The sequence below is a fragment of the Pteropus medius genome, unplaced genomic scaffold, assembly GCF_902729225.1.
Source record: "Pteropus medius unplaced genomic scaffold, Ma_sr-lr_union100, whole genome shotgun sequence".
NCBI lineage: Eukaryota > Metazoa > Chordata > Mammalia > Chiroptera > Pteropodidae > Pteropus > Pteropus medius.
This window is the reverse complement of record NW_024350319.1, coordinates 10,131,148-10,157,357: the sequence shown is the minus strand read 5'-3', so window position 1 is coordinate 10,157,357 and position 26,210 is coordinate 10,131,148. Positions and strand designations below refer to the sequence as shown.

At 32.6% G+C, this 26,210-nt stretch overlaps 1 protein-coding gene across 1 annotated transcript in view; it reads left to right on the top strand.

Moving 5' to 3' along the window:
* Nucleotides 1-25,368, top strand: part of PIGK (phosphatidylinositol glycan anchor biosynthesis class K) — a 92,937-nt gene extending 67,569 nt beyond the window's left edge. The window contains exon 11 of the mRNA XM_039838626.1: nucleotides 25,017-25,368. Coding sequence (XP_039694560.1) covers nucleotides 25,017-25,133 — 117 coding nt within the window. The 3' untranslated portion in view covers nucleotides 25,134-25,368. The remainder of the gene's footprint in view (nucleotides 1-25,016) is intronic.
* Nucleotides 25,369-26,210: the final 842 nt, after the last annotated feature.

The window sequence follows — 26,210 nt, the reverse complement described above, 5'->3', positions numbered from 1 at the left end:
TACAATAATATATATAGATATATCTATATATATATCCTTAAACCCAGTGGTTCCACTCATGAGAATCTAATATACTACTAATATATAAATAAAAGTACTAATAGATGAGAATCTCAGTACAATGATGTTCATATCAGCCTTACTGTGGCCACAGCAGATTAGAAACTATGCGAATGCCTCTCAGCATAGTTGATACAATGTGTATGATTTTTCAGAAGCCACAATTTAGTAGAGCAAATATATGTTTTTCTGTATTGTCTTGTAATTGGGTTTATTTTTTTTTCTCACCTACCCTTTCTGCCTCCTTCTGTTTCTGCCTAATGGTAGAAAATTTAATATAGTCACTCACACCCAGGATTTCCTCCCTCTTCCACTCCTTCCTAGGATGATAGAATCGTAGTTTAGGTAATGGGGATAGTTGATGTGATTTCACGGCACTGAGAGATTCAAGATGTTTCTTAACCGAATTTATTGTTATGTTGTATACTTTTGGACTGGAATCCATCTCTTCTGGTAATTATTGAGATAGCTGGTATGCAGAGCACATCTGTTAATATTTAACATATCTGTCCACGTGGCTGCATAGCTTTAGCAATGTTAGAGGAAGAGAACACAGTAGGTAGTGAGAAAGACCAGCTCCTTGTTGTCATTCCTTCTCATTTTCTCCCTCTTCTGTCTTCTTTCTCACTTTTCTTTCTTGCCTCATTTCCCCATATCTCCTTCTATTTCATTCCCATAAGCTAAAGTTATATGAATTCTTCCCAGATGTTGGTAAACTTTGTTAGTATTTTCATTGACAAGTGAATTAAATGAAGTTTTGGATGCATTGCGGATAAGTATGGTGATCATTGATTGCTGAATTTAGGGGTCTTTGTCATGCTGACTAGGAATCAGAGTTAAAAGATCCCTAAAGGTCACACAGAGCTTGTTGATAAACCTATTTATGATACTTAGGTTTCTTTATAGCCAACAGTGGTAATATTTATTAAGCATTTCTGAGTAGGTATGCAAATAATAGGATTCATTATATTAATATTTTAGGCAGCCGCGTGGTCCTGCAACAAAGTAAAGTGCAAATCATGGGAAAGCGTAAAATGCAATTACTGATTAAGGGGCATTACTAAATATGAAAGTACAGCCAATTTCTTTAAGGATTTGTGGAGTTTGTTAGGTCTTAGAATATTATGAAGAAACAGAAAACACACACAAAGAAATTAGTTGATTAACCTAGCATTCTTATGTTTATAAACATAAAGGAGCAAAGAGCTTATACAGACATTCCTTAAAAGTTAAAGTAAAAATGGCTAGTAAGCCAATGAAAACAATATTCATTAATAATCTAAGAATTGTTCATTTTAACCATAAAGTACCATTTAAAAAAATCTCAGATTAGCCAAGATATGAAAAGTGGTAATACTCTGTGACGACAAAACGCACACACTACTGGAGAGGAGTGTAAATTGTACCAATTGAGGATAATATGGTAATTTGCACCAAAATTTGTAAATATGTTTATGAGCTATTTAAACATGGTCAATTGAATACACATTTATTCTCCTTCCTGAAAAAACCCACTAAAATGATGGTAAAGACATAACAATATATAAACCCCAAAGGACAAAGAAAATGGAAGAAGAGAAGAGAGCAGATGAGAAGCAACAAAAATTTGAAGAAGAAAAGTAGTGGAAGAAATGGTAACCAACTTAGTGGAGTGGAAAAGCTGAACCTTAACTTCCATCATGGGGGAGACCCGTAAGAATGAGCCAGATTTTACAGCAGAACCCTGGGAAAGCAGGCACCAGGCATCTCAAAGCTGAGTGTAAAGAGGAACTCCCTGTTTAGTTCTCAGAACACTGGCATCCTGGCTGATATAGTATCAGGCCATTGATTAGAGAATTCCTCCCTGAAGATACTACCTAATAGAAAAATAATGCACATTTTGACATTTGTAGGATCCCAGGTGGATAGCCAGGCCTCAGGCTATTCACCCCACTGGGAATTCCATTGTTTGATAAGTGCTGCTAATGCATAATGATCTTATGAACTGTGTTTTATTTCCTCATTCTTATGCAGATAAAACCAAAGATCATCAGGCTTTTAGGGAATGTCTTTGTTATGAAAGACAAAGATCAAAATAAATAAATGGGAAAAGAGAACTTAGCAAATACCATGAACAGAAGAAAACATCATCATCATCATCATTAAAACCACCACCACCACCACTATCACCTCAGAAAGAAATGAGACAATACTTTATCTATGACATAGGATACTATACAAAAGAGGAATATTCAGAAAACAAGGAAGAGCTCTTGGAAATTAAAGTTCTGAAAGTAGAAATAAACAAAATATTATCAAATGGAATCCAGCAATATATAGAAAGGGTGATGTTTAAATATAGAGGACAATCTGTTGATGGCCAGAGGAGGGGGGAGTTGGGGGCCTGGGAGAATGGAGTGAAGGATTAAAGAAGTACAAATTAGGAGTTGACAGATGGTCACTGGGATGGGGAACACAACATAGGAAATACAGTCAGCAGTAATGTAATGACTAAATGTAGAGTCAGAGGAGAGAAAGAACAATAAGGAGGTTCATTTCATAAACTATATAAATGTCTAACCAATGTACTATGTGCTTGAAACTAATAATAAAATAAAATTTAAAAAATTTTTCAATAGAAAAGTTTGAGGCAAAGTTGGGGAAATCTCTCAAAAAGGACAAAAAGACAGAGAAGGAAAATTGGAAGAATAAGTATTGGTAGACAATTCTAGAGCCTCTTCTGATTCTAGAGCCATATCTTATGAACAGAAGCACTGACGGGCTTTTGTTCTAGATTATTTTGTCAAAGATGTGTGTATAGGGAACAACCTTGGAAGACATAGATAGTAACTCCCTTAGGAGCAAAGGGCAGATTTGCTTCTTGTCCCATGTAATAAAGATAATGTCTTCTTTCAGGGCAAAGATTGGACAGATTTGTTGCAACCTTTTATAAAAGATTTGGGATTCCCTATCTCTTACGTAAACCTACTATGTGCGTAGCATCTACCTAGGTTTGCCACTGCATTGTTTTCATGGGACTTGGAAGCAAGGAGAACTGGCACAAAAATGAAGTTCGTGCCCCCATGAATAATAAAGTTCTTTGTCTCTGAAATTGTTTCAGGCCAACTTGTTACCTTGGAAGCAGGGTAAAATTTCAGACCCTTTACAGTTTTAGACAGTTTTAACTGATGAGGTCCAACATCTGCCTAATAAAAGTACTAGAAAAATAGGACAGAAAAAGTAGAGGAGAGGATATATTAAATAATACAGGAAAAACTTTACAGAACTCAGTGGTTTACTAAGTGTTCAATGATATGAAACAAATAGACCCCTTACCAAGGATTATCATTTTGAAATTTCAGAACAGTAAAAAATTAAAAGGCCCTAAAAACTAAAAGAATGAAGAAAAAAAGCCACAATCAGAAGAATAAGAATCAGAATGTCATCACATTTCTCAGCAGCAGCACTTAAAATGAGAAAGCAAACATGTCATTAAAATTATGAGAAAATAATTTCCAGTTTAAGATTTTATTTGTTGTTAAATTATCCTTCAAATATCATGCTATAGGAAAGATATTCAAAGTCTCAATACATATTTTTCCCAATCCTTTCTCAAGTTTCTAGAGGTATGATTTATTGAATGAAAGAATAAGCCAAATGACCTGAAAACATATTATCCAAGACACAAGTGATTGATCTATCAAGGTGACATGCTAGTCAAATTCCCAGATTGATGGCTTAAAGGGAAGTCTCAGAGTGACAGCTTTGTAGAAGCTTAAAGAGTAAAGACTATTCAATAATATCTCAATAAAACTGGGAGGAGGGAGTACAAACCCATGTATGCTTTAAAAAACAACTTACTCAAATATTACATATCAAAGACTACTTTGACTTGACAGATATATTATCCACTTTTTTTTTTATTGCGTTCTTATCTATATTCCAGACTTTCTTTGGATCCCCTATTTCAATTATAAGACTTCTTACAAATCCTATAATATTTTTATAAGATTAGTAGATTGCAAGATCTGTTTTTTTTAAATGCATACCTGCATAGTATACATGATGATGGTAAAGTATAACTTTACTGTTCTCTTTCATTCAGACAAGCTGCTCAAAATATTACTATTACAGCTATGTATCCATTAAAGATTCAGTTTATTGGACAGAAGTACTAGAGAGTGTCCCATCAGATCTTGGTTTAAAACATAGAAGGTTATCTTGAAAAATATAGTTTCATCTATACTTTGTTATTCCTTTTTAATCCTAAAGATAATTTTTGTCCAGTACAACCAATCCATATGGTTTCCTGGTATGTCCATTGCTTCTCTTTGGAGGTATTCTTGGCGTTTGAGTGGGACAGTTCTTTCATTTTGCAAGACTGGTCCCTGCATCACAGGATATTATTTGATATCCTGGTTCTTCCAAACAATGGTTGCCATTGGCACTCCTCAGTCATCATGTCTGGACTCCACCCCTCCCATGAAAGGCAGTACTACCTCAGGTTGAGGACCTCAGCAGGTTAATTGCAGTGTGTGTCCACAGAACCTTTTATTCGTATTGTTCAAGTCTTTTAATATTATAATTGTGACATTTAAAACTATGTATACAGATGTTCCTTACCTACAGTGGGTTTCTTACCAATAAACCCCTCATAAATCGAAAATACATTTAATACACCTAACCTACCAAACATTGTAGCTTAGCTTACACTTTCATTAGCCTACATTTGGGCAGAATCACGTCACTGCTGCTTACCATCACGAGAAAGTATTATACCACAGCTAGCCGTGGAAGAGATCAAAATTCAAAATTTGAAGTATGGTTTCAACTGAATGCATGTCACTTTTACACCATTATAAAGCTGAAAAATCTTAAGTTGAACTATCCTAAGTCAGGGACCCTCTGTAACTGAGAATCTCTTTTTCACTTTTCTACATTCTGAGATGTTGTCTTGGACGCTGCAACTCTAGCTCTGTCATTACATGACATGGATTTGGATAATTTTTCTGTTCTTCTGTCCTTGTTTATGGTAATTCTTCATCTTGTTTTACTGTAGCTATTTTGGCATTTTAATGTTTTCCTATTCCAGTAATGCCTACCTCATTATAGTTAAAGGTTGACTGAAATGTCTTTCAAGTAGAAAATCACTGACACCTTTTTAAAATGTGCCTATTGAATTATCGATATCTGGAAACTCATCAAAAGGTTGCTGAATCTATATCACTCCCCTGCCTAGGACTGACTTAGATTGCTTTAAAATCTTATAGAGCTTTCTCTAATCATAGCATGTTTAAAATTGAAGACTAGTGAAAAATAATATTACTGTTCATTTATTTTTATTCCAATTAAAAGGCATATAATTAAATTGCTTAAAGCCCAGTGCTATTCTTTTAATATTAACTGGGATATGATTTTAAATTTATATAAATTAACCTCAGCTTTCATATTGTAACTAGTGAGTCACTTCTAAAAATATTTTTTCAAGGAATAAATGAAACTAATGCTATTTGAAAATAGTGATCAATATTTCAATATTTCATCAACTTTATGTAAGTTTGAAAAATTTTGTCCATCTATAAATTTGTCATAATTTCTGATAAATTTCCATATTAGAATTGTAAAGTGTGAGCTTCAGTAGTCATTAAGTATTCCAAAACAAAAACAAAAACATACTCGTTTTCACCAAATTTTTAGAAATTTTAAAAATGAGAATAGTTGATGTTGGGGAAGAGGCAGTGAGATGGGCATGCTTATAAATTGATGATAGGAATGAAAGTTAAACAATCTTTCTTAAAAGTAGTTTGTTAGCGGATGTGTACTTATAAATAGTAATAGTAATTCTACCTCTAGGATTTTATTCAGAAGAATTAGAATAGGACAGAACAATTTGTTTTTAAAACTGTTATGTTCATTATAGCATTTCTTAGGAAACAGCATAATGTAGTGCGGTGAACTGGAATTGAATCCAAGCTTCACTATTTAATAATGACTGTCTGGTTTGGAGTAAGTCTCTTAGTCTTCCTTTCACAAGTTATACTTTGGAAATATGATGTCATATGATAATGATGATGAAAGTAACAGTGAAGATGATGAGAGTTTCATGTGGGTTAATGTTGCCGAATATATCTAGTTAGGTCTCTTTCCAGTTTTCCATAGCAGATATTCCAAATATTTGCTACAGTTTTTGTGCTTCTACCTCACTTCTGCCCCCTTTCATGATTACCTTATGATTTAGCTTCTTAAGTTTAGAGAAAATTTAGGTCTTTAGGAAAAAATACCTTCAGTATATCTTCTGTGTACCTTCAAACATATTTATATCCTCTTCAGTCTTTATCTTTTCTGTCCATCTCGAAGGGAGAAGTGTGTGAATTGTATCAGAGATAAGCTTACTTACACAGTTAGGAACCTTGTCCCATTAATTACGTGTTTTTCTTGTCTTTACACGCTCCACTGCTCGCTCAGGTATTTTTAGTCCTTATAAAAAAGTCTTCCTGGGTCTTGCTTTTCTTTATAGCTTCACTTTTTCTCCTTTCTCTCTTGTTGATGTTTTAAAAATAAACTAGCTCAACACCAGAAAAACACCTAATTAAAAAATGAGCAAAGGACTTGAGTAGATATTTCTCCAAAGAAGATATACAGATGGCCAATATGCACATGAAAAGCTGCTCAACATTACTAATCAATAGGGAAATGGAAATCAGAATCACAATGAGATACCTCGTCACATCCATTAGCATGGATGTTATAAAAAATAAAAATAAAAACAGAAAATAACGAATATTGGTGAGGATGTGGAGAAATTGGAACTCTTATGCACTGCTAGTGGAAATATAAAATGGTAGTACAGACACTAAGGAAAACAGTATGGTGGTTTCTCAAACAATTAAAACAATTACTATATGATCCAGCAATTCCACTTATGAGTACATACACAAAAGAATTAAAAGCAGGGTATCCAACAGATATTTGTACCCCTATGTTCATAGCAACATCATTCACAGTAGCCACATGGCAAAAACAACCCAAATGTCCATCAAAAAATAAATGGATAAACAAAATGTGGCATATACACACAGTGGAATGTTATTCAGCTTTAAAAATAGGAAATTCTGACATATGCTTGAACTTTCTAAGATGTTATACTAAGTAAAATAAGCCAGACACAAGAGTACAAATATTGTATGATTTGACCTAGGGTAGTCAAATTAATAGACACAGCGAATAGAATGGTGAGTGCCAGGAGCTTAAGGAAGAGGGATTGTAGAGTTATTGTTTAATGGGTACAGTTTCAGTTTGGGAAGATAAAAAATTTCTGACAGTGGATGTGGTGATGGTTGCACAACAGTGTGAATGTACTTAATGACACCGAACTGTACACTTAGAAATGATTAATATGTAATTTTGTATTATGTATATTTTACCACAATAACTGAAGTAAATTAGCTCTCTTCATTTCTTCACTCCCATTTTCCCCCCCTCAATCCACTTTATTCTAGTTTGTATGCCAGCAACTACTCTATGACTGTTCCTACAAAGTTTACTAAAATTTCCCAAACTTTACATCATCCTAATCTTTGACTACTTTGTGGTACTGAGCTCTGTTAGTTAATCTCTCTGAAACCTTTTTTTCTTTGCTCATGGACCATCACCATATACTGGTTTTCCTCTTATCTCTCTGATCACTTCCTTTGAAAATCTTTTGCTGATCTTTTCCTAGACCTAGCTTTAGGATCCTGTTTTACAAATTCCTACTGAACATGAACTCTCTACTATTGAATCTACCATAATGGTTTTCAAATGTCAAATATGCCAGTGACTCTAAATTTTCTCCTCCTTATTGAGTTGAAGAACAATATTTTATTTTATTGACAGTTCCACTTGGATCTCCAACACATTGTCTAAAGCAGATTTCACCCCTTTCCTAAATGGTTCTGTTATGTTTTATATCTTAATGCCTCAGTAATATTAGTTCAAATTCTTGAACTTTTTTTTCTTCTCTGTCTCTCCTTGCTCCTTGAGTTCTTTCCTCCCTCTCCCTCTCTCCTCTCCTTCCCTCTCTTCATTCCTTCCTCCTTCTCACAATATTAATATATAATTTTTTAAGTTCCTTTTTATTCTGTCCCGTAAATGTTTTTCAAATTTCTCTACTTTTATATTTCATAGTTAATCATAATCATTATCAGAAATTAATTATTACCATTGAATAAGTTATTACTCCCATTTTGTGCATAGATAAACTGAGGTTCAGAATGGTTTAAGTAAATTCCCTAAGATCTTTTATCTTGTAAGTAGCAAAAACAGAATTTGTAGGTCTATCTTCAAAGCCCTACCTTATAACTACTATGCTATATTTTCTCCTATGAACATTATAAAGTTTTTATGAAGGAACTTGTCTCTGGGAAATTTGATGAATGAGGTGTCGACAGATGTAATACATGTTATGGTTAATTGAAACCATATTTTAGAACTAAATATCAACAGAGTTAGTTCAATATTCAACACATGCATATCCATTTATTTAGAAACTAGCCCAAAGATAGTCACCCTTTTTATAATTCTATTCCTTATTTCCTTTTCCATCCCAATTGTCTTTGGCTCCCCAATGAGGGCTTGCGACAATGTAGAGATCTGAAGGAATGAGAGCAGAAAAAGTGATAGGAGAGGGTACTAAAAGTTACTTTACTTAATTAAAATTTTACCAATAGCTAACTCACTCAAATCAAGAGAAATGTTTCTTCTATGTGGTCACCTAATCTGAGGATCCATTTTTAGTTCAGATAGTTCATCAACATTAAAGATTTAATAGTCTTTTGTGAACTATCCTAATAATCTAACAACCATTTAGAACATGATTTCAAAAACATCTTTTCTGATTTCCATAAAAATGATGATAAATAGCACATTTGGAATATAACTCATTCACTGTTTGCCTGTACTAATTCTTAATCTGTTTTCCACCATCAAAGGCAGCATAATAGATAGTGATTTGTCCAAAACTGTGAGAAAAATGAGTGTCAAAGAGCCCTGATGATCTCTAACTTATATGAGTGGACTTTGACTACTTGAGAATTAGCTACACACAACTAAAATAAACAATCAGTAATTAAAAACAACTAGACAAAAACACATTGCTTTCATAAGTCAAAGTAATTTAGAGTTCATCACATTTAGAAAGTAAATATCCCTAATGAATATTAGACATTTGACTCTGTGTTGCTTTGAATATTAAGATCTTGGTAGTAATTAACTTTACTCCTTTTATATACAGCTTCATCATCTTAGTTACTAAGACAAAAGGCTTTCAGAATAGTTTTTGGTACTTCATAGAAAATACATTATAAAATTTTAATTTTAACATTTTGTATATATAGTAGACTTGTTAAATTATATTTTATAGTGGATTTTTATTTTTTAACAGATACCATGATATAATCATAATGACAGTTCTAAATTGAGTTTTGGTCTTATAAAATTCACTGTAATTTCATAAATTGCTAAATATAAAGGATATTTCCATTTTCTGTATTCTGTTATATAAACAAGTATCACATAGCTTCTGATATATTCTTAGGTTTTCTGACTGATTTGTCTTAAGGGTTAAGTGTAGAGCATAATATTAGGGACATAAGTGGTCTTTGGTGGAGGATTATTTTGGTGTTTGAATAAATGTTGACTTTCTGGGGATTGAGGCAAATAGTACTAGAAGTGAGGAGAGGAACTCTTTTCCAGATCCTGGAAATGGAAAAGTAATGTGCTCTTTGGCTAGTTCCCTAGCTATATATTTGTACCTACTTTTAAGATATAGAATTTGTAAAAGGAAGAAAAAAGTACATCACACAGTGAAGAAAATAGAAACATCACACATATATCCTGTCCTTCTAGTAGGAAGATTTTAAATTACAGTGCAATAAGATAAGTTACCACTTTAAAAAAAAAAAGTGAGGGAAATACATTATTGTTTTTATCAATTGGCTGTCATTGTTATATGTCTATCCTAATAAACTTGACAGCAGTTAAAACCCAAGGCATCCACCAAAAGCAGTTTTGGAAGTACCATATGGGTGGGGGAAAAGAAAAGAAAACCCAAAAGGATTTCTTCTCATATAGATCTAGAACTGGCTGTTTAGTTACAGACATATTAAAATATAGTAGCCTTCAGTTTTATGCTTTATACTCGGTAGTAGTTAAATACTGACTAGCAACAGATCGAAATAGTGTAACTAAGAGTTTATTTAATCTATCACCTAAATTGACCTGAAATCACCTTAATGTGCTTCTCGATGAGTTGAAATTATCATTTACTTTAAAACTGATTTTTGCATATTAGAAAAATCATATTTTACAATAAAAGAATCAATATCTTTAGTTACAGATTTTTAACATTCAGGATTAACTTTCATTGTACTAATCTTTTTTGGTGGGTAATTACTGCAGTATATTTCAATTATAGTTTCTAATAACTTTTAGATAAGCACAAATTTCTTTCAAAGGTTATTTTTACGTTGATCTACATTTGTATATATTAGTGTCTGATCAAGGGTATTTGATTTTGTTTGCGTATCCTTTTTATTTACTAGTACTATCTCCAAGGTTATTAATACCTTTTGAAAACATGAAAATATCCATGTCACGTAATTTTGATCAATTAAGAGATTTCTAGTTTAAAATGTGCCAGTAGATATTTCAATCTTGTGGAATAAACATTTACTTTTAGGTAGTGTTACTAAATCTATAACATTTCTAGAGACAAGTAATAATTAAATATGGAAATGTCAGCATTAATTAATTTTTCCCAGCTAAATAGCTCTATTTACTATACCTAAAATTGTTAAAATTTGCAATAGAGTAGATTTAACTGACCTTTTGACAATTTTTAGGAGTTTTCAGACTTCTTACCTCTTTCCTAGCTGGCAGTGTCGTTCAGACAATCTAAACTAGGTCTGCTACTCACAGGGTGGTACAAAGGAATTTTCAGCCAGCATCCACATTTAGTTATGTGACAAATTCAGATATTCGGAGATCATATCCTTTGAATTCTTGTGTTTTGTTAATTTTAGTTTTCACTTTTTGGCTGTTTCTGCCAAAAATAAAATAAAATAGTAATTGTAATAGACTGTAAACCTTAGCCTGCTGTCTTCAGCTAGTACAGAAGTAGAAAAAGGCTGTTTTACAATATCATCATTGATTAAACCATATAGAGGGCCGTTTCCATGGGGAAGATCATTACAAGTAGAGTATGGGAAAAATAATTATAAGTTTGTTTTTGTGCAAATATGTTAAACATTTTTATAATGACTATCTCACTGAAAGTGACTACTTTTGTTAAAAATACTTTGTTAAACATTAGATAATCTATTTTAAAAGAAATTCAGTTTATAATCTTTTTAGGTATAAGCAAACGGTGTTCCAAAAAAAATTAGGTTGACTAAAATTAACTTGTATCTCCAAAGAATGGCTTCAGTTGAGCCCAGAAGAGGAGGGCTTCCTGATCTGTTCTTCAGACTATATATTTCAAAAGAGAAGATGCCAATCTTCAGACTTTAACTCTTAAAAACATTGTGGTGATTCTCTTGGGAGACCCACAGTCAAGAAGTTATAAAAATTCTGCCTAAAAACAGGGAGTTGGAAGTTAACGTTTTCTTAAACAGGAAGGTAACAAAAATAGTCATTTTAATTTTTTTTCTTAACTGGTATATTAGTGAAGTTTTTGGTTTTTGATTTTTTTGATACAGCATGAAATATAGTTTAAATGTCCTTTTTGGATTTTTAGGTAGAATAAGTTGTGATAATTAACTATTTTTCATATCAGAGCAAGGAAGTTTTCCTAGTGGATTGATCATAAAATAATCTAATTGTATACTGATTTTTCACTGCTTTCATAGAATCTTATGTCAATGTTAGAAGATCTTCTAGACTTAAAAATCTATCCAATCCTTGCATCTCTTAGATGTTATCCCACCAAAAGGTTGTCTAGTAAAGGACAGATTAAGACAACTCTAAATGATGGATCAGTCCTCTCATACCCCTCAGAACAACTCAATATTTCTCTGAACTCATTGGAAAATTATCTTATATCTAATTGAAAACAATCTCTCGTACTTTCTACTCCTTCATTTTAGTTCTAGCATAAGGGCTATATAAAGCAATCTAATCTTGGTTCCATCTGCTAACCGTTGTTAGAAAATTGAAAAGTTCTTACTTTTCTCCTAAGCTTTCTAAGATTCTGTCTCAAGGAAGACATTATGGGGTAGTGGAAAGACCATGGTCTTTGGAATGAGTCAGGATGAGGCTCGCACCAAGGCTTGCTAACAAACAGTTTTGTTTCCATGGGCAATATACTAACCTCTTTTAGTCTAATCTTTCATATACAAAATGGGGTTAATAGTACCTTCAGTGAAGAAGTGTTACAAGATAATGTATACAGAACAGCAGGCACATTCTTGAAGTAAATATCGCTTCCTCTTCCTTCTCTCTCCTTTCCACCGCCCTCCTCCTCCATATTTAGGAGAATGTATTTAAGAGTGCAGTTTTATTATTGGGGCAGAGAATGAGGAAACAACAAGAATCAATTAGTTACTCACTGACTAATGGAAGGAAAGAATAGGTCAACACTTACACCTTTCCCTATTTCCATTAAGTTTGATTGAATGAGTAAACCATTGATCCACGTATCTGATTGATAAAACTGGGTATACATATAGAAAATTTTATTTAACAAGAATACAACTAGTTGGTATACAAAAATACTTAGAAATGTTTGTAGTGTGCGCCTGTTTCATTCTGTTTATGTCAAAGATACAAATTGCAAGCAAATAAGCTGATAAAAGGAATCTAGGCATAAAATACCCAGTTTCTTATATATATTGTATTTTTACTATACAACTTAAATTCATATTTATATTTGTAGCCATGAGATTAACATTTGATTAACTCTTAAGTTTACCATAGTATCTTCCTGAAGCACTAGTTCTGCAGGATGTTAATAGATAACAGGTTAAAAAAAAAAACGGTTTTATAGTATAAGTTAGTGAAATGCTTAAATAAAAAATTATGTATATTTCTTTACTGTAGGACTTGTGATTATCTTTAATAAACTGATATAAGCTGTGAAGTTATCAGAGACTTAAAACATTTTATCTTCTTTTGAGTACATGCTTTATCCTTATATTTTTTGGTCATTATGAATAATATAAAAACACAGACTGAAAACCACTATATGGTTAGGGGAGGAAAATCTTCCTTCTACTCTCTTAGGTTTTGTGGCTGAGCCTGAGAATTAAACTGACACAAGACAGATTAATAGGAGAAAAACACACATTTTATTTAATATTTTATGTGCACATAGCAGTCTTCATAAGGAAAATGAAGACCCAAAGGAGCGGTTAGGACTGGAGCTTATATTCTTTAATAAAGAAATAATAAGTTTCTGGAGAAATTACCAGACAAAAGGGCTTGGGCTAGGGGCGGTAAATTGTGTGAAAATGACAAGGAAATATATGGGGGCAAGTAATGGAAGATGAAGGTTATTTTAGTAGGTTAGTTTGTGTAGATTCATTTTGGCATTGAATCTCAGTCTTTGGTGATAAGAATGTTCTCTTCCTGGTTCAGGGAGGGCAACTTTCTCATAGGAAACTTTATGATTTTCTTTTAGGTAGAAAGGTGGAGAGAGCCTTTCCTGTATCTGCTGTTTTTTAAGTGCCTTAAGTTCAAAATAATCAGTATGCCAAAATGGCATATTTTGGGGTGACAATTCTGAACCCATTCAAAAGCAGTTCTCTAGAGCAACAGTTGGCAAACCATGGCCCCAGGATCAAATCCAGCCTGCCAGCTGTTTTTGTAAGGAATTCTATAGTTTAGTAGCATTGTGTAGTGGTTAAGAGCTCTGACTTGGAAGTCACATTAAACCTTGTTTGAATCCTAGCAAAACCACTTATTAAAGCTTCTAGTTTATGACTAGTCACGTTACTCAATCAGTGTTCTTATATTTAAAATAAGATAATAATTATGTCCCAGTGCTGTTGTAAGGATTAAATTTGATAATGTATATGAAGTTCTTGTAACAGGGTAGAGCCTTTGGTCACTTCATAAGTGATAATCATGATTTAGGTAGTAGTGGTAGCTTTTGTAACAGTTGTTATTTTTCCTCATCTGTAAAACAGGGTAATAATGTTAGCTAATTTAAGGGCACTGTGTTAACACATTTAAAATTCTTAGTGGTTACCAGAGGGAAGCGGGGTGAGGGTTCCATAAGGGTAAAATACACGATGATGAAAGGAGATTTGACTTTAGGTGTTGATCACACAATGCAGTATATAGGTGATGTACTATTGAATTGTACATTTGAAACCTATATTATTGCATTAACCAATGTCACCCCAATAAATTTAATTTTTAATAAAACATTAAATATGTGAAATACTTAGGGAGAAATTTGGCAAAGATTCGCAAGCCCTGTACCTTGAAAACTAAAAAAATTTTAAAGAAGTCCTAAATATTTTAAAAAATATTTGGAAAAATATTTTAAAAAATTAAATTCTTAAAATAATGCATGGCATAAGATAAACATTTAAAAAGTGTTAGACATTATTATCTGCAATTTCTGCTCGATACTTGGGTTCTTCCCTAGGTATTGTTACCAAAGATCCCTTTTGTTTTGCACTCTGGCTGGAAATTTCATTCCTCTTTCTAGGCTGAGTCTCACCTTTCCAAATCTGTTAGGGATGTAGAAATTGTTGTAGATTCTCCTCTTTACTGTCTGGCTTAAAACTGGGTAAAATGGTAGTTTGTATTTTTTTTTAAGGCATAATTTGTCCAATTTATTGCCATACAATTATTTTTATATTCTCTTATTATCTTTCAAGTGTCTGTATAATTTATAGTGATGTACCCTCTTTCATTCTTCTCTCTTTTTTTTAAAAAAAAATCAGTTATTTTAGAAGTTTATCAATTTTATTGAATTTTTCAAAGAAGCAGATTTTGGTAATTGATATTTTCTCTTTTTTTTCTTTTCCCCTTTATTGAATTTCACTCTTTTACATTTTCTTTTTTCTGCTTACTTTGGATTTCATTTGCTCTTCTTTTTCTGTTTTTTCCCCAAGTAGAATCTTGGATTATTGATTTTATCAATTTCTGTTTTTTTCTAATGTAAGCATTTAAAGGATACATATTTCTACACGTTTTGTTTGTATCCCACATATTTTGAAATTTATTTTCATTTTCATTCAATTAAAAGTATTTTCTAATTTCCCTTGTGATTTCTTCTTGTGTCATTTAGAAATGTATTGCTTAATTTCCAAATATTTGGAGATTTGTCCAAGTATCTTTTCTGTTGCTGATTTCTAGTTTAATTCCATTCTATGGAATATTCTATGTGATTTTTAGTCCTTTTAAATTTATTGAGACTTGTGTATAGACCACAATTTGGTCGATCATGGTGTCCATGTAAAGAATTTATATTCTGTTGTTACTTGGTGGAATGAAATAAATATCAACATCACTGCATCAGATTGGTTAACATCGTTCAAATTTTCTGTATTACTGATCTTTTTACTTATTCTGAGATTGTGCCAAAATATATAATTATACCTTTTCCTTTCAGTTCTGTCAGTTTTTGCATCATGTGTTTGAAGCTCTGTTTAAGTAATACACATTTAGAATCTTTATGTCTTTTTAAGAATCAGTCAGTATGTTCTTTTTTATCCCTTGTTCTGAAGTTTATTTTGTTCTGAAATTAATATAGCCTGCCCTGCTTTCTTTTTCCATAATTATATTGTGTCTTTTTCCATGTGTTTACTTATAATCCATCTGTGTCTTAAATTTAAAGTAGGTTTCTTATAGGCAGAGTATCATTGAGTTTTATGTTTTTATTCAACCTGTCAATCTGCATTTTAACTGGAGTGTTAAAAGCCTTTCACTTAATATAATTATCAGTATTTAAATTTGATTTAAATCTAGTTGGATTTAAACCTACCATATTGCTATTTGTTTGCTATTTGCTCCAGCTGTTTGTAGTTTTTTCTCTTCTAGCCTCTTTTGTATTGAATATTTTATATGATCCCATTTATCTTCACTTTTGGTTTATTAGTGAATCCACTTTGATTTTATTGTTTCTAATATGCATATTTAAATAGTCTACTTTAAATAATATTATTTCATGTATAATCTAAGAACTTTATAATGATATATTCCCCACTCTTTCCTTCCATCCTTTGTGCTGCTGTCATTTTATGTTTTGATTCTACATATGTTACAAACCCCACAATATATTATTATCATTTTTGCTGTAAACAGTGAATTATCTTATAAAGAAATTTTAAAATGAGGGAAAATATTTTATTATTTATCTACTTATCATTTACCTCTCATTTATTTGTGTAAGTCTGTATTTCCATCTGGTATAATTTTCTTTCTGCCTGAAGAACTTCTCAACATTTCTTGCTGTAGGATAGGTCTGTTGAATTCTCAAAGCTTTTGTTTTACTGAAAGGTGTTTTATTTCACCTTTATCCTTGAAAGATTTTTTCACTTGGTACATTTTCCCTAGAATTCTAGTCAATAGTTGTTTTCTTTCAATACTTTAAAGATGTCTTTTCATTGTCTTTTGGCCTCCATGGTTTCTGACAGCATATCTTCAATCATTCTTATCTTTGTTCCTCTGTAGCAAGGATCTATACACTTTTTCTTAAAGGGCCAGACAGTAAATATTTTAGGCTTCTGGATCTTTGTTGCAACTACTCAACTTTGGTGTAGTGTAAAAGTAGCAATAGATAGTATCCAAATGAGTGAGTGTGGTTGTATTCCAGTCAAACTTTATAAAATCATGTGGCTGGCTCATGCCATAGTTTGATGAACAATGCTCTGTAAGAACAAGTAAATCTCTTTTTAAGATAACTGCTTTTAAGATGTTCTCTTCATCATTGCTTTTATTCATTTTGATTATCACGTTCCTTTGTCTGTTTTCTCTATGTCTCTTATGCTTGGTGTTGATTTTTGTGATTTATAGTTTTTATGAAATTTTGAAAAATTTCAGTCATTATTTGTTTTAGATATTCTTCTCCCTCACCACTTGAGACTCCAGTTGCACAAATGTAATACTGCTTGGTATTGTGCCATAGCTTACTTAGGCTCTGTTTATTCTTTTCCACTCTTTTTCTTTCCGTGCTTCATATTGAATAATTTCTATTGCTCTCTTAATAGTTCTCTGCTAATTCTTCTGTAGTGTCAATCTACTGTTAATTCCATTCAGTGTATTTTTCATTTCCTATGTCATATTTTTCATCCCTAGGAATCCTATATATGGGGCTTATTTATATATTCTATTTCTCTCCTCCTATGTTCACGTTTTCCTTTACATCCTATATTTAATAGCTGTCTTAAGAGCCCTGTCTGCTAAATCCATCATCTCTTTCATTTATGGGTCTGTTTCATTTGATTGATTTTTCTCCCGGCTATGGGTCATTTTCCTTTTTTCCATTCCTGTTGTTGTTATTGTAGTTGTTGTTGTTTGGATGCTAGATATTGTAATTTTTTTGTTGTTGTTGGCTGCTTGGTTTTGGATTTTTGTTTTATTCATATACTGATTGCTAGATTTTATTCCAGGATCAGTTTGATCTCTATAGGATCGCTTTAACGTTGTTTAGGCAGATCTAGAGCCTTTTTCTTTTCTTTTTCTTTAATTTTTTTTTTTTTGAGATAACCCCTCTATCTCTGAATTATTCTGATTTAGTTCCCATTATAAACTGTGACCCGATGCTCTGCAAAGTATGAGTGCTGGTGATTGGCCTGTGGCTTTTGATGTTTTGTTTTGTATATTTTGTCTTTCTCTACCAGCTTCTTGTTATCCATGCACAAATTAGAACTTTGCCAAAGACTCAAGGAGACCACTCTGCAGATCTCTAGAGCTTCATGTCTCTGTGCAGCTACTCGCCTCTCCAGTAGTCTACTCTGCAAATTCTAGCCACCCAAATTTCCTGAATTCCAATCTGTGTCTCCTTAGCTCCACAAGATTGTCAGGCTGTTTGGGTCTTCCCTCCTTGTCCTAAAGTTTGGAAACTGCCCCCAGGCAATAAGCTTGGGCATTTGAAGGATGAGTTGAGTTTTTCAAATTTTTTCCCATTCTTTCAGGGACCAGAAAACTGCTGCAAATTGTCCAATATCTGAAAACCATCATTTCTTTTGTATGAAAATCTAGTTGCTCAGAAAGGGCAGGCAATTCCTGTAGCATGTAATTCTACATTGGCAGAAACAGAACTCTGATTACCTCGTAATAGATGCACATAGTTACTATTTGATATTTCAGTGAGACTGACAGCAGAGCATCTCATCTGCTTCTAATGGATCTCTCTCTCTGACTTCTACATATGATATCTAGACCCTATTTTAAAGGGCTCACCCGATTAGGTCAGCCTCTCCTTTTAAGGTAATCTCCCTTTTGATTAACTAAAAGTCAGCTGATTAGGGACCTTCATTACATCTTCAGAACTCTTTCATCTTTGCTCTTATAATGTAACCTAATCGTAGGAGTAATATCTCATCATATTTACAAGTCCTGTCCACACTCAAGAGGAATCGATTTTACAAGGTCAGAATACCAGGGAGAGGGCATCTTGGGGGCTGTCTTAGAATTCTGCTGACAATAGTTTGATTTATACTATTAATATAATTTGAAGAGTACAAATTATATTTTATAGAGAGGATGTTGATAAACTGGAAATACTAATATACAATCACTGATTAAATATTTGAAAATAAACAGCTATTTTCTAAAGTAATTATAACCGTAACCTCAATAGATTGGTTTTTTTTCCCCTTTCCTTAAAGTATAGTTTAACTGAACTGATATGTTTATTGTATTTTAAGAAGAGAATCTTATTGAAGCCTTGGAAAGTTTTCATTTGCTTGCCAATAAACATATACAATTATGAAAATCCTAGTTTTTTCTTTTTACATAATTTTAATACTTAGATCTGTGCTTTGTTAACTGTTTTAAAGTTCTGTGGTAATGTTCTCTTAGCAACATCAAAGGGGAGACTGATGACTATTCACAATTGGCAGTGCAGTGTTGCTTAGCTACCTATCTTTTTAATTTGAGATATTAGACATTTCAATAATATTTAGTCCTTAAGCTTTTAAGTGTTGGCTCCTGACACATTGCAGTGCTTTATTTATGTTTTTTCACCTTTGTATTATAGCTGTTACTGTGAAAGTTTAAAAAAAGAGAAGTGTATTTAACAGCAGTCAGTAGAGAACCTTAACAATGTAAAATTAGAGCTAGAGAAGCTCTAATATGAACACAAATGAAATTATAAGCTATACTTTAATATGAGCTTACTTCAAATGCTGTACTACAAAATGCAATAATCATACCAATCTGTCATTTGATTGTGAGTAAAATCATTCTAGAATGTCTAAAATATTACCTACAGTTGTTTTAAAAATAGCAATATTATTATACTCCAGGAATATCATTAAATACATACTGGAAAAGCACTTTATTATATTATGTTGCTGTCGTTATTCACATTACTTTTTTAAAAAGTGGAATATCAAGTACTAAATAGTATCATAGTATTATTTTCTAATTTGGAAAAGATGAATAGATGTAGATTCTTCTAGGTGGACTATTATTTTAATACAGGGTTTTCCTGTATATTTCTCTCTACCCACCCACCTAAAATAAAGACATACATATATATACACACATATATATTATAGAAAACATATTTTCAAAAGTATAAAGAAGAAATTAAAATCACCTCTAATCCTATTTCCCCTAGAGAAACACTATTAAGACTTTATTATATTTCCTTTCTTTGAATACTGTTATAGAAATGAAGATCATATTTTATACTCAATTTTCATCTTGCTTTTATTTTTCTATTATTACAGTATAAGTATCTTTCCAAATCATTAAAATTTCTTGAAAACATTTTATGACTTTAATTATGTGGATGTACAATATTTCCCACATTATTTATATATGTTGTTTCTTTTTTTTCTTTAAATGTAAATAACACTGAGAAAAAATCTTTGTGTAAAATCTTTGTCAGCATTTCTGAGTTCCTTAATATAGATCCTAGTTAAGAGTGTAACAGATCCTAGGATAGAAAAGATAATGAACATTTTAAAGATTTCTGAACATGTTAATAGATTACTTTCCTGAAAAGTAGACCATCCTTATTAACATTTACTAGTTTAATTTTAAAAAGAGAAACAGTTAATATATTTTTAAAATTTGTTTTTATGATCAAGAAAATTGAATTTTTCAACTGTTAGTCATTTGTAATTTTTTTGTGTGAAATTTTTCATTTTCCTGTCTCATTTATTGATATATCCTTGTGTCTTTTCTTACTGATTTTTGGAACATTTTCATGTGCTAAATTCATCCCCTTTTCTGTCATATTTTCTCATTTATTTGCCTTTTATGTTGATTTATACACTTTGCAAAATACAAATTTTCAAAAAGTGTTTAAAAAACTCTCCACCTTTTCTTATTTTCATTCATTGCTTTTAGACTTTATAAATTTCTTTATTATGCAGATTCTCCTGCATTTTATCTCTTTTTTACCCCATTCACCTCTAGTGGGTGCTAGCTCAAGTTCTCAGAGCCTTCACATTGTCTCAGATCCCAGCAACAGCTGGGCATTCACAGAATTTCTCTCTGTGGCCCTCTCATTGGCTATTCCCACACTTGCTAATTCTTTCAACAGGGTTTCTGCAGTCAACAAAGCAGATGCACATCTCCATCTTGTGAAGCTTTCATCACCTTCCTTCCCTCAGCCAGGCTAGGGCATCACCCTTTTTCCAGTGCCTGGCTTTTCTCATCACCATGACCTTGTTCCATGTGCCACTGCTTGGGTGCCACCCCTCCTCTCCAGCCCAATTATGACACCTTGTTCAAGGGCCAGCTCTCTCAAGTCCTTCCCAAGTAGCCACTTACCTGACAGTCTCCTCAGCTTGTTGGCACTTGCATTTATGGGTTCTGCTCTCCACATGAGTTCCTTTGTAACTACTCTTCCCTAGTACTATTAATATAGCTAGCATTATGATGTGTCCCTAGGTGCTACTTTACAAAAATAATTTAAACAATTTTTCCATATAATATTTTAACATCTAATTCCAAATCATGTAAAGTGTATTTTAGTTAATAGTGTTAGGTTAGAAACAAAACTCATTTTTTTTCAAATGTTAATCCATTATTAGAGCACCAATAAGAATATTCCCTTGCCCATTGTAAGTTTTAGTGTACACTAAATCTTTTTGGATGCTGGGCTGATTGCGTATTTTCTATTCTGTTTCATTGATCTGTCTTGCATCAGAACTACATTATAGATTAGCTTTATCATATTCCTTTTGATATTCTGGACTGTTTACTCCTCTCTGTAGAATAATATAGGTTGTTGACCTTACATCTCATACTATGGGTATTCTTAGTTATTTTATATTTTTTATTTCTATTGTGAATGTAATTTTTTTTCTATTAAATTTTCCAACTCATTTTTTCCTGGTGTATTGGAAGGGTTTTGCATTTTCTTTTCCTATAGTTATCTCAAATCTGAGTTCTTTAGTCTCAATAATTATGTCAATTTTGTAAAGTTTGTAGATATCTAATCATACTATTTGCAAATAACGAAAATTTGCTTCTCCTCCTTCTCAAATGTTACATCTGGATTGGTTGGAAATTCCAGAGCAACATTAACTAATAATGTTAAAAATGGGAATTCTTATCACAGAAAAAATAAATCATGGTTAAGGAAAAATTATAGTCAACTTTCTGTTAAAAATAAAATGATAGTTAAAACAAATCATTTTTAATAGCCTAGATTAGATTAATTGCTTTGCAAATTTACTATGGGTAGGATGCATCAAGATCCTGGGAGATGTTCATTTCTCCAGAAGGAGGGAACAGCTGATTAACACTAACTGCCAACTTCAAAAGGAAAGGAACTAGACTTTAGATCTGGATTGCAGTTGGGAGGAAGAAGGCTAGAGGGAAACTAGGGGAGTTAGTCTCTAGATTCCTTTACTTTGTTTCTTTGAGAGCAATTCCTGGCATGGTGACAAGTGGAGTCAGTCTATTTCCAGGAAGACTATAAGAGAGAGCTAGAAGTGAGCGTCACTGCAGCTCTCTTAAAGTGGAGGGGGAGGGGGATGTGGCAAAGAACATTCATGAAATTTACCTTTAGGAAACAATATAGTAGGTGTTTTTCTTGGACAGCTTTATCAGAGTCCGGCTGTAAATAATGTAACCACTGTAAACAGTATTGTCAGTTCAGTTCAAACATTTCATTAAAAATTCCTAAAACTCTAGCATTATGATCCAGATGAAAACATTAGGCAGATTTCTTTCCTGTTAGCCTGACAAGTTAATTTTGAATTGATGAACGTTATACAAATCAAAATAACTAAAATCAGATTTTTTCAAACATCGTTCCTCATAACTGGCAAACACAAATGTAAGTCATCTAAAAAGTACTTTGAGTTTCATATCATCACTTTTCTAGGTAGGAATGAGTAGTTATAGACTAACTTTTCAAAAACTATCATTGCAATAATTGTGCATTCATTCATTTCTAGGAGGTTTGTGTTACTCTGCCCATTTCAAAGATTCAGAAATTCAGAGTAGAGAAGTCGCTTGGTAGGCAACATAGGTTTTAAGTATTAAATCTAAAGTTTGAACCCAAGGCAGTTGATTCTAAATACCATGCTCTTTGAACCAACCACACCACACCCTGATTTTTAAATTAATTTTTTTAAATTATAAAAGCAATGTGTGCTTAAGGCAAACAATACATACATATGAGGGATATATATACATATATACATACATATAACATATATACATATATATATTTGTATTTTACATAGATGTGTCTAACAGTAATATGGTTGATAGATGGAAAAGAAAGGGCACCTTGGAAGAAGAGAAGCTAGTTAGGAAACTATTTCAGTAATCCTGATAAGAAATGATAAGAACTAAAATTAAGTGACACTGGCAATAGAAAACTTATAAAGGACAGATATAAGGGGGACAAAAACCTATAAGAATTAATAACTCATTGAAATGAAAAGGTCATTGAAATGAGAGATGGGAGAACTAAGAATGGCTTCTAGGTTTTTATCTTGGGCAACATGGTGATGGAGAGATGGAGAACCAGAAAGGAAAAGAATTGGTTAAAGGGATCAGGAATGAGTTTAGTATTGGCCATAGCAAAATTTGTGATCCCTTTGGAATATCCAGGTGGAGGTATCTGTTAATTATACGTGAATCTAGGGTTTAGTGTAGAGTTCCAGGTTAGTGACATAAATTTGGGAATCATAAGCCTGTTGACAGAGGTTGAAATCAGAGTACAGGTGTCACCCAGAGATATTATATAAAAGGAGAGAGTAATTGGCTGAAAGCAGAGCTCTAGAGAACAGTAGCATTTAAGGATCAAAGAAGACAAAAGGAATGGCTAGAGAAGTGGAGTAAAAACTTGGCCAAAATATTACTAATACTAAGGGAAGAGAATTTTAGAAGAAAAGGAAAAAGATGCAGAAAGAGCACCTAATTGAAAATCTGGCATTTCTCTAGATTAACTTCGCAATTTATAAAATTGACTGAAAATAGAATTTCATTTTATCAAAATATTCTTTGGAATTTTGTTAGTGGATTTATAATATTTTATATATTAGGTAACTATGTGATATTTTAAGGCATAGATAATAAACATAAGTAACTGTAGAATGTGGCAGCGAATGTATATTACTGGCATGGCTCTTACTGATGAAGTGTGGTCCATTTGTTTTATTTTTTGAGCTTTCTTCTCCTCTCCTCCTCCTCCCTCCTCCTCTCCCCCCCCCCCTCTTTCTCTCTCTCCTTTTCTTTCTTTGAGTTGAGGATTGAGGGAAGAGCATTAGATGTCCTGGTTATATAAGGGAAAACCATATTATAGATGCAGATCCATCTAAGAGATTTATGAATTTTTCTTGCATCTAGTTTACATGATGACTAAAGCAAATTTCAGAATATAGTTTCTGTTCACTCTACTCTAAATACGATTCTTTTATCATAACCTTATAATCTTGGCCAGTAATTCAGGAAGAAGGACTTATAAAGGGATCATAGTCACAGACCTCCAATTTCAGGGCCATAATGTAGCCTTTGAAATGACAACAAGTGAGAAGATTAGTATGCCTTTCCTTGCTGGGCAAAGAACTGTACAAGACCCTTGGCTGAGTGTCAAGGGGTAGGAAATGGAGAAGAGGATATAAAATGGACTCAGCCAGACTTTGCCCCCTGGAAGTTTTCAGGTTGATAAGCAATAAAGATAACTAAAAAATAGATGGAAGTAAAAGTAGAAGTAACTACAGATTCAAAGAAAAGAATATATCAGCTGGGAAAATCTAGAGGAGTTGACATTTGAGTTAGTGAGTTTTGAATAGACGGAATGGAGTGTGGAGCATTCTACCTCAAGGGAGTAACATGACCAAAGGAACTGGCCCCCAAACAATTATTTTTTTGAATATCTGAATAAATGGAATTGGGTAGCTTTTGTTTTTCCACTAATTTGCTCAGTATAATATATGAATGTCTCCTGTGGTGCATGTATGTGGAGGGAATGTAACAAGGTGACCCTCAAATAGCTATAGTCTAATAGAGACAGATAAAAACAAATTAATGAATATGTAAATTCAAAGTGAAGTCTGATAGGCTACTGAATAACTTGGATAAAGAGAGATAGTTGGGTAGGGTAGTCAGGGAAGGCCCATTTGAGAGAATAAAACATTTGAAACTGATCTTTGTAAGAACCTCTTTGAGATATTTGTCTTGATTGACATCTTTACCATTGTTGCCATCCCAATACATTTAATTTGGCTAAATTACTCCCCCTTAAAACACAGCTTGTGAAATTCTATTTTTCATCAGTATTGGCTTTACCAATTGTTGAATTATTCACCTATTGTTAAATTTATCATGTCGTCCTTATTTTGCAGAAACCGAAGCTGAAAGATTGGCATCCTCCTGGGGGTTTTATTCTGGGATTGTGGGCACTCATTATCATGGTTTTCTTTAAAACTTATGGAATCAAGCATATGAAGTTCATTTTCTAGACGTGAGGATGTAGAGAAGACTGCATGGAAGACTACAACCTTGGATTAAAATTTATGTCATTACATTTTTCAAAAAAATACATTGCTCTTGTGTGAATTGACAAAAATAGAAGTAAACTAAAGTTGACAAACTGTTATTTTATAACTTAAAGAAAAATAATTGTTAATGCAAGTACTGTGATAAATATATTTGTTTTTCCTTTTGTCTGTTATTAAAAAGATTGAACAAATATCAGATCATTGACCTTTTTTGAAAATAAGTATTTTCATTTGAATATCCCTTATTCATTTGGAAAAAAAAAAGTGAAGACATTAAATTCTCAATAGTAGAGGTAAGTTCAGTTAGTACTTTTGTATATGTTCTTCCAGTCTTTTTTTCCTATGTACATATTTTTTTCTAAATTAGAGATCATATAGAATATACCAGTTTGTAACCTCACTTTTCATCTTACAATATGTTAACCCTTTTTCTCTCCTCGATATTCTTCAAGAACACATTGAGAATGGCTGCAGAGTACCCATTTTATGAATGTACTGTCATTTATTTAACAGCCTTCTGTTGTTGGACCATTTCAATTTTTTTGTTCCCCAAATTTTTCTTTGGGTTATTCTTCAATGTGTGAAAATTTTACTGTCAGCTATTCATGGAATTCTGCAGCCATGAAATATTGGTTTCTTAATCTATGAAATATTGGTTTCTTAATCTATGAAAATAAATATGAAATATTGGTTTCTTAATCTATGGTACTGATAGTCTCCAGGGCCTTATTTGCTTGTCAGTTTATTTGGAAAATTTAAGACCTTTGGTATTTTCACATATTACTGCTCAAGAGAAACTAACCTCATCTTTTTCATTTCTGAGCATTCTGTGATCTTCTAGAATTCATCACCTCATCTTCAGTTTCCACATTGAAAAAGACATTGTTTCATTCTGTTTTAGTTGTAAACTTTGCCCACTGGCTGGGTCTACACTTTTCCTAAGACAATCTCGTAAAGTGGATAGTGTATATGGAAAATTCACACTTATGGCCCTGCCTTCACTTCTGACTGATGTATCATATAAGGCAATAAATAATC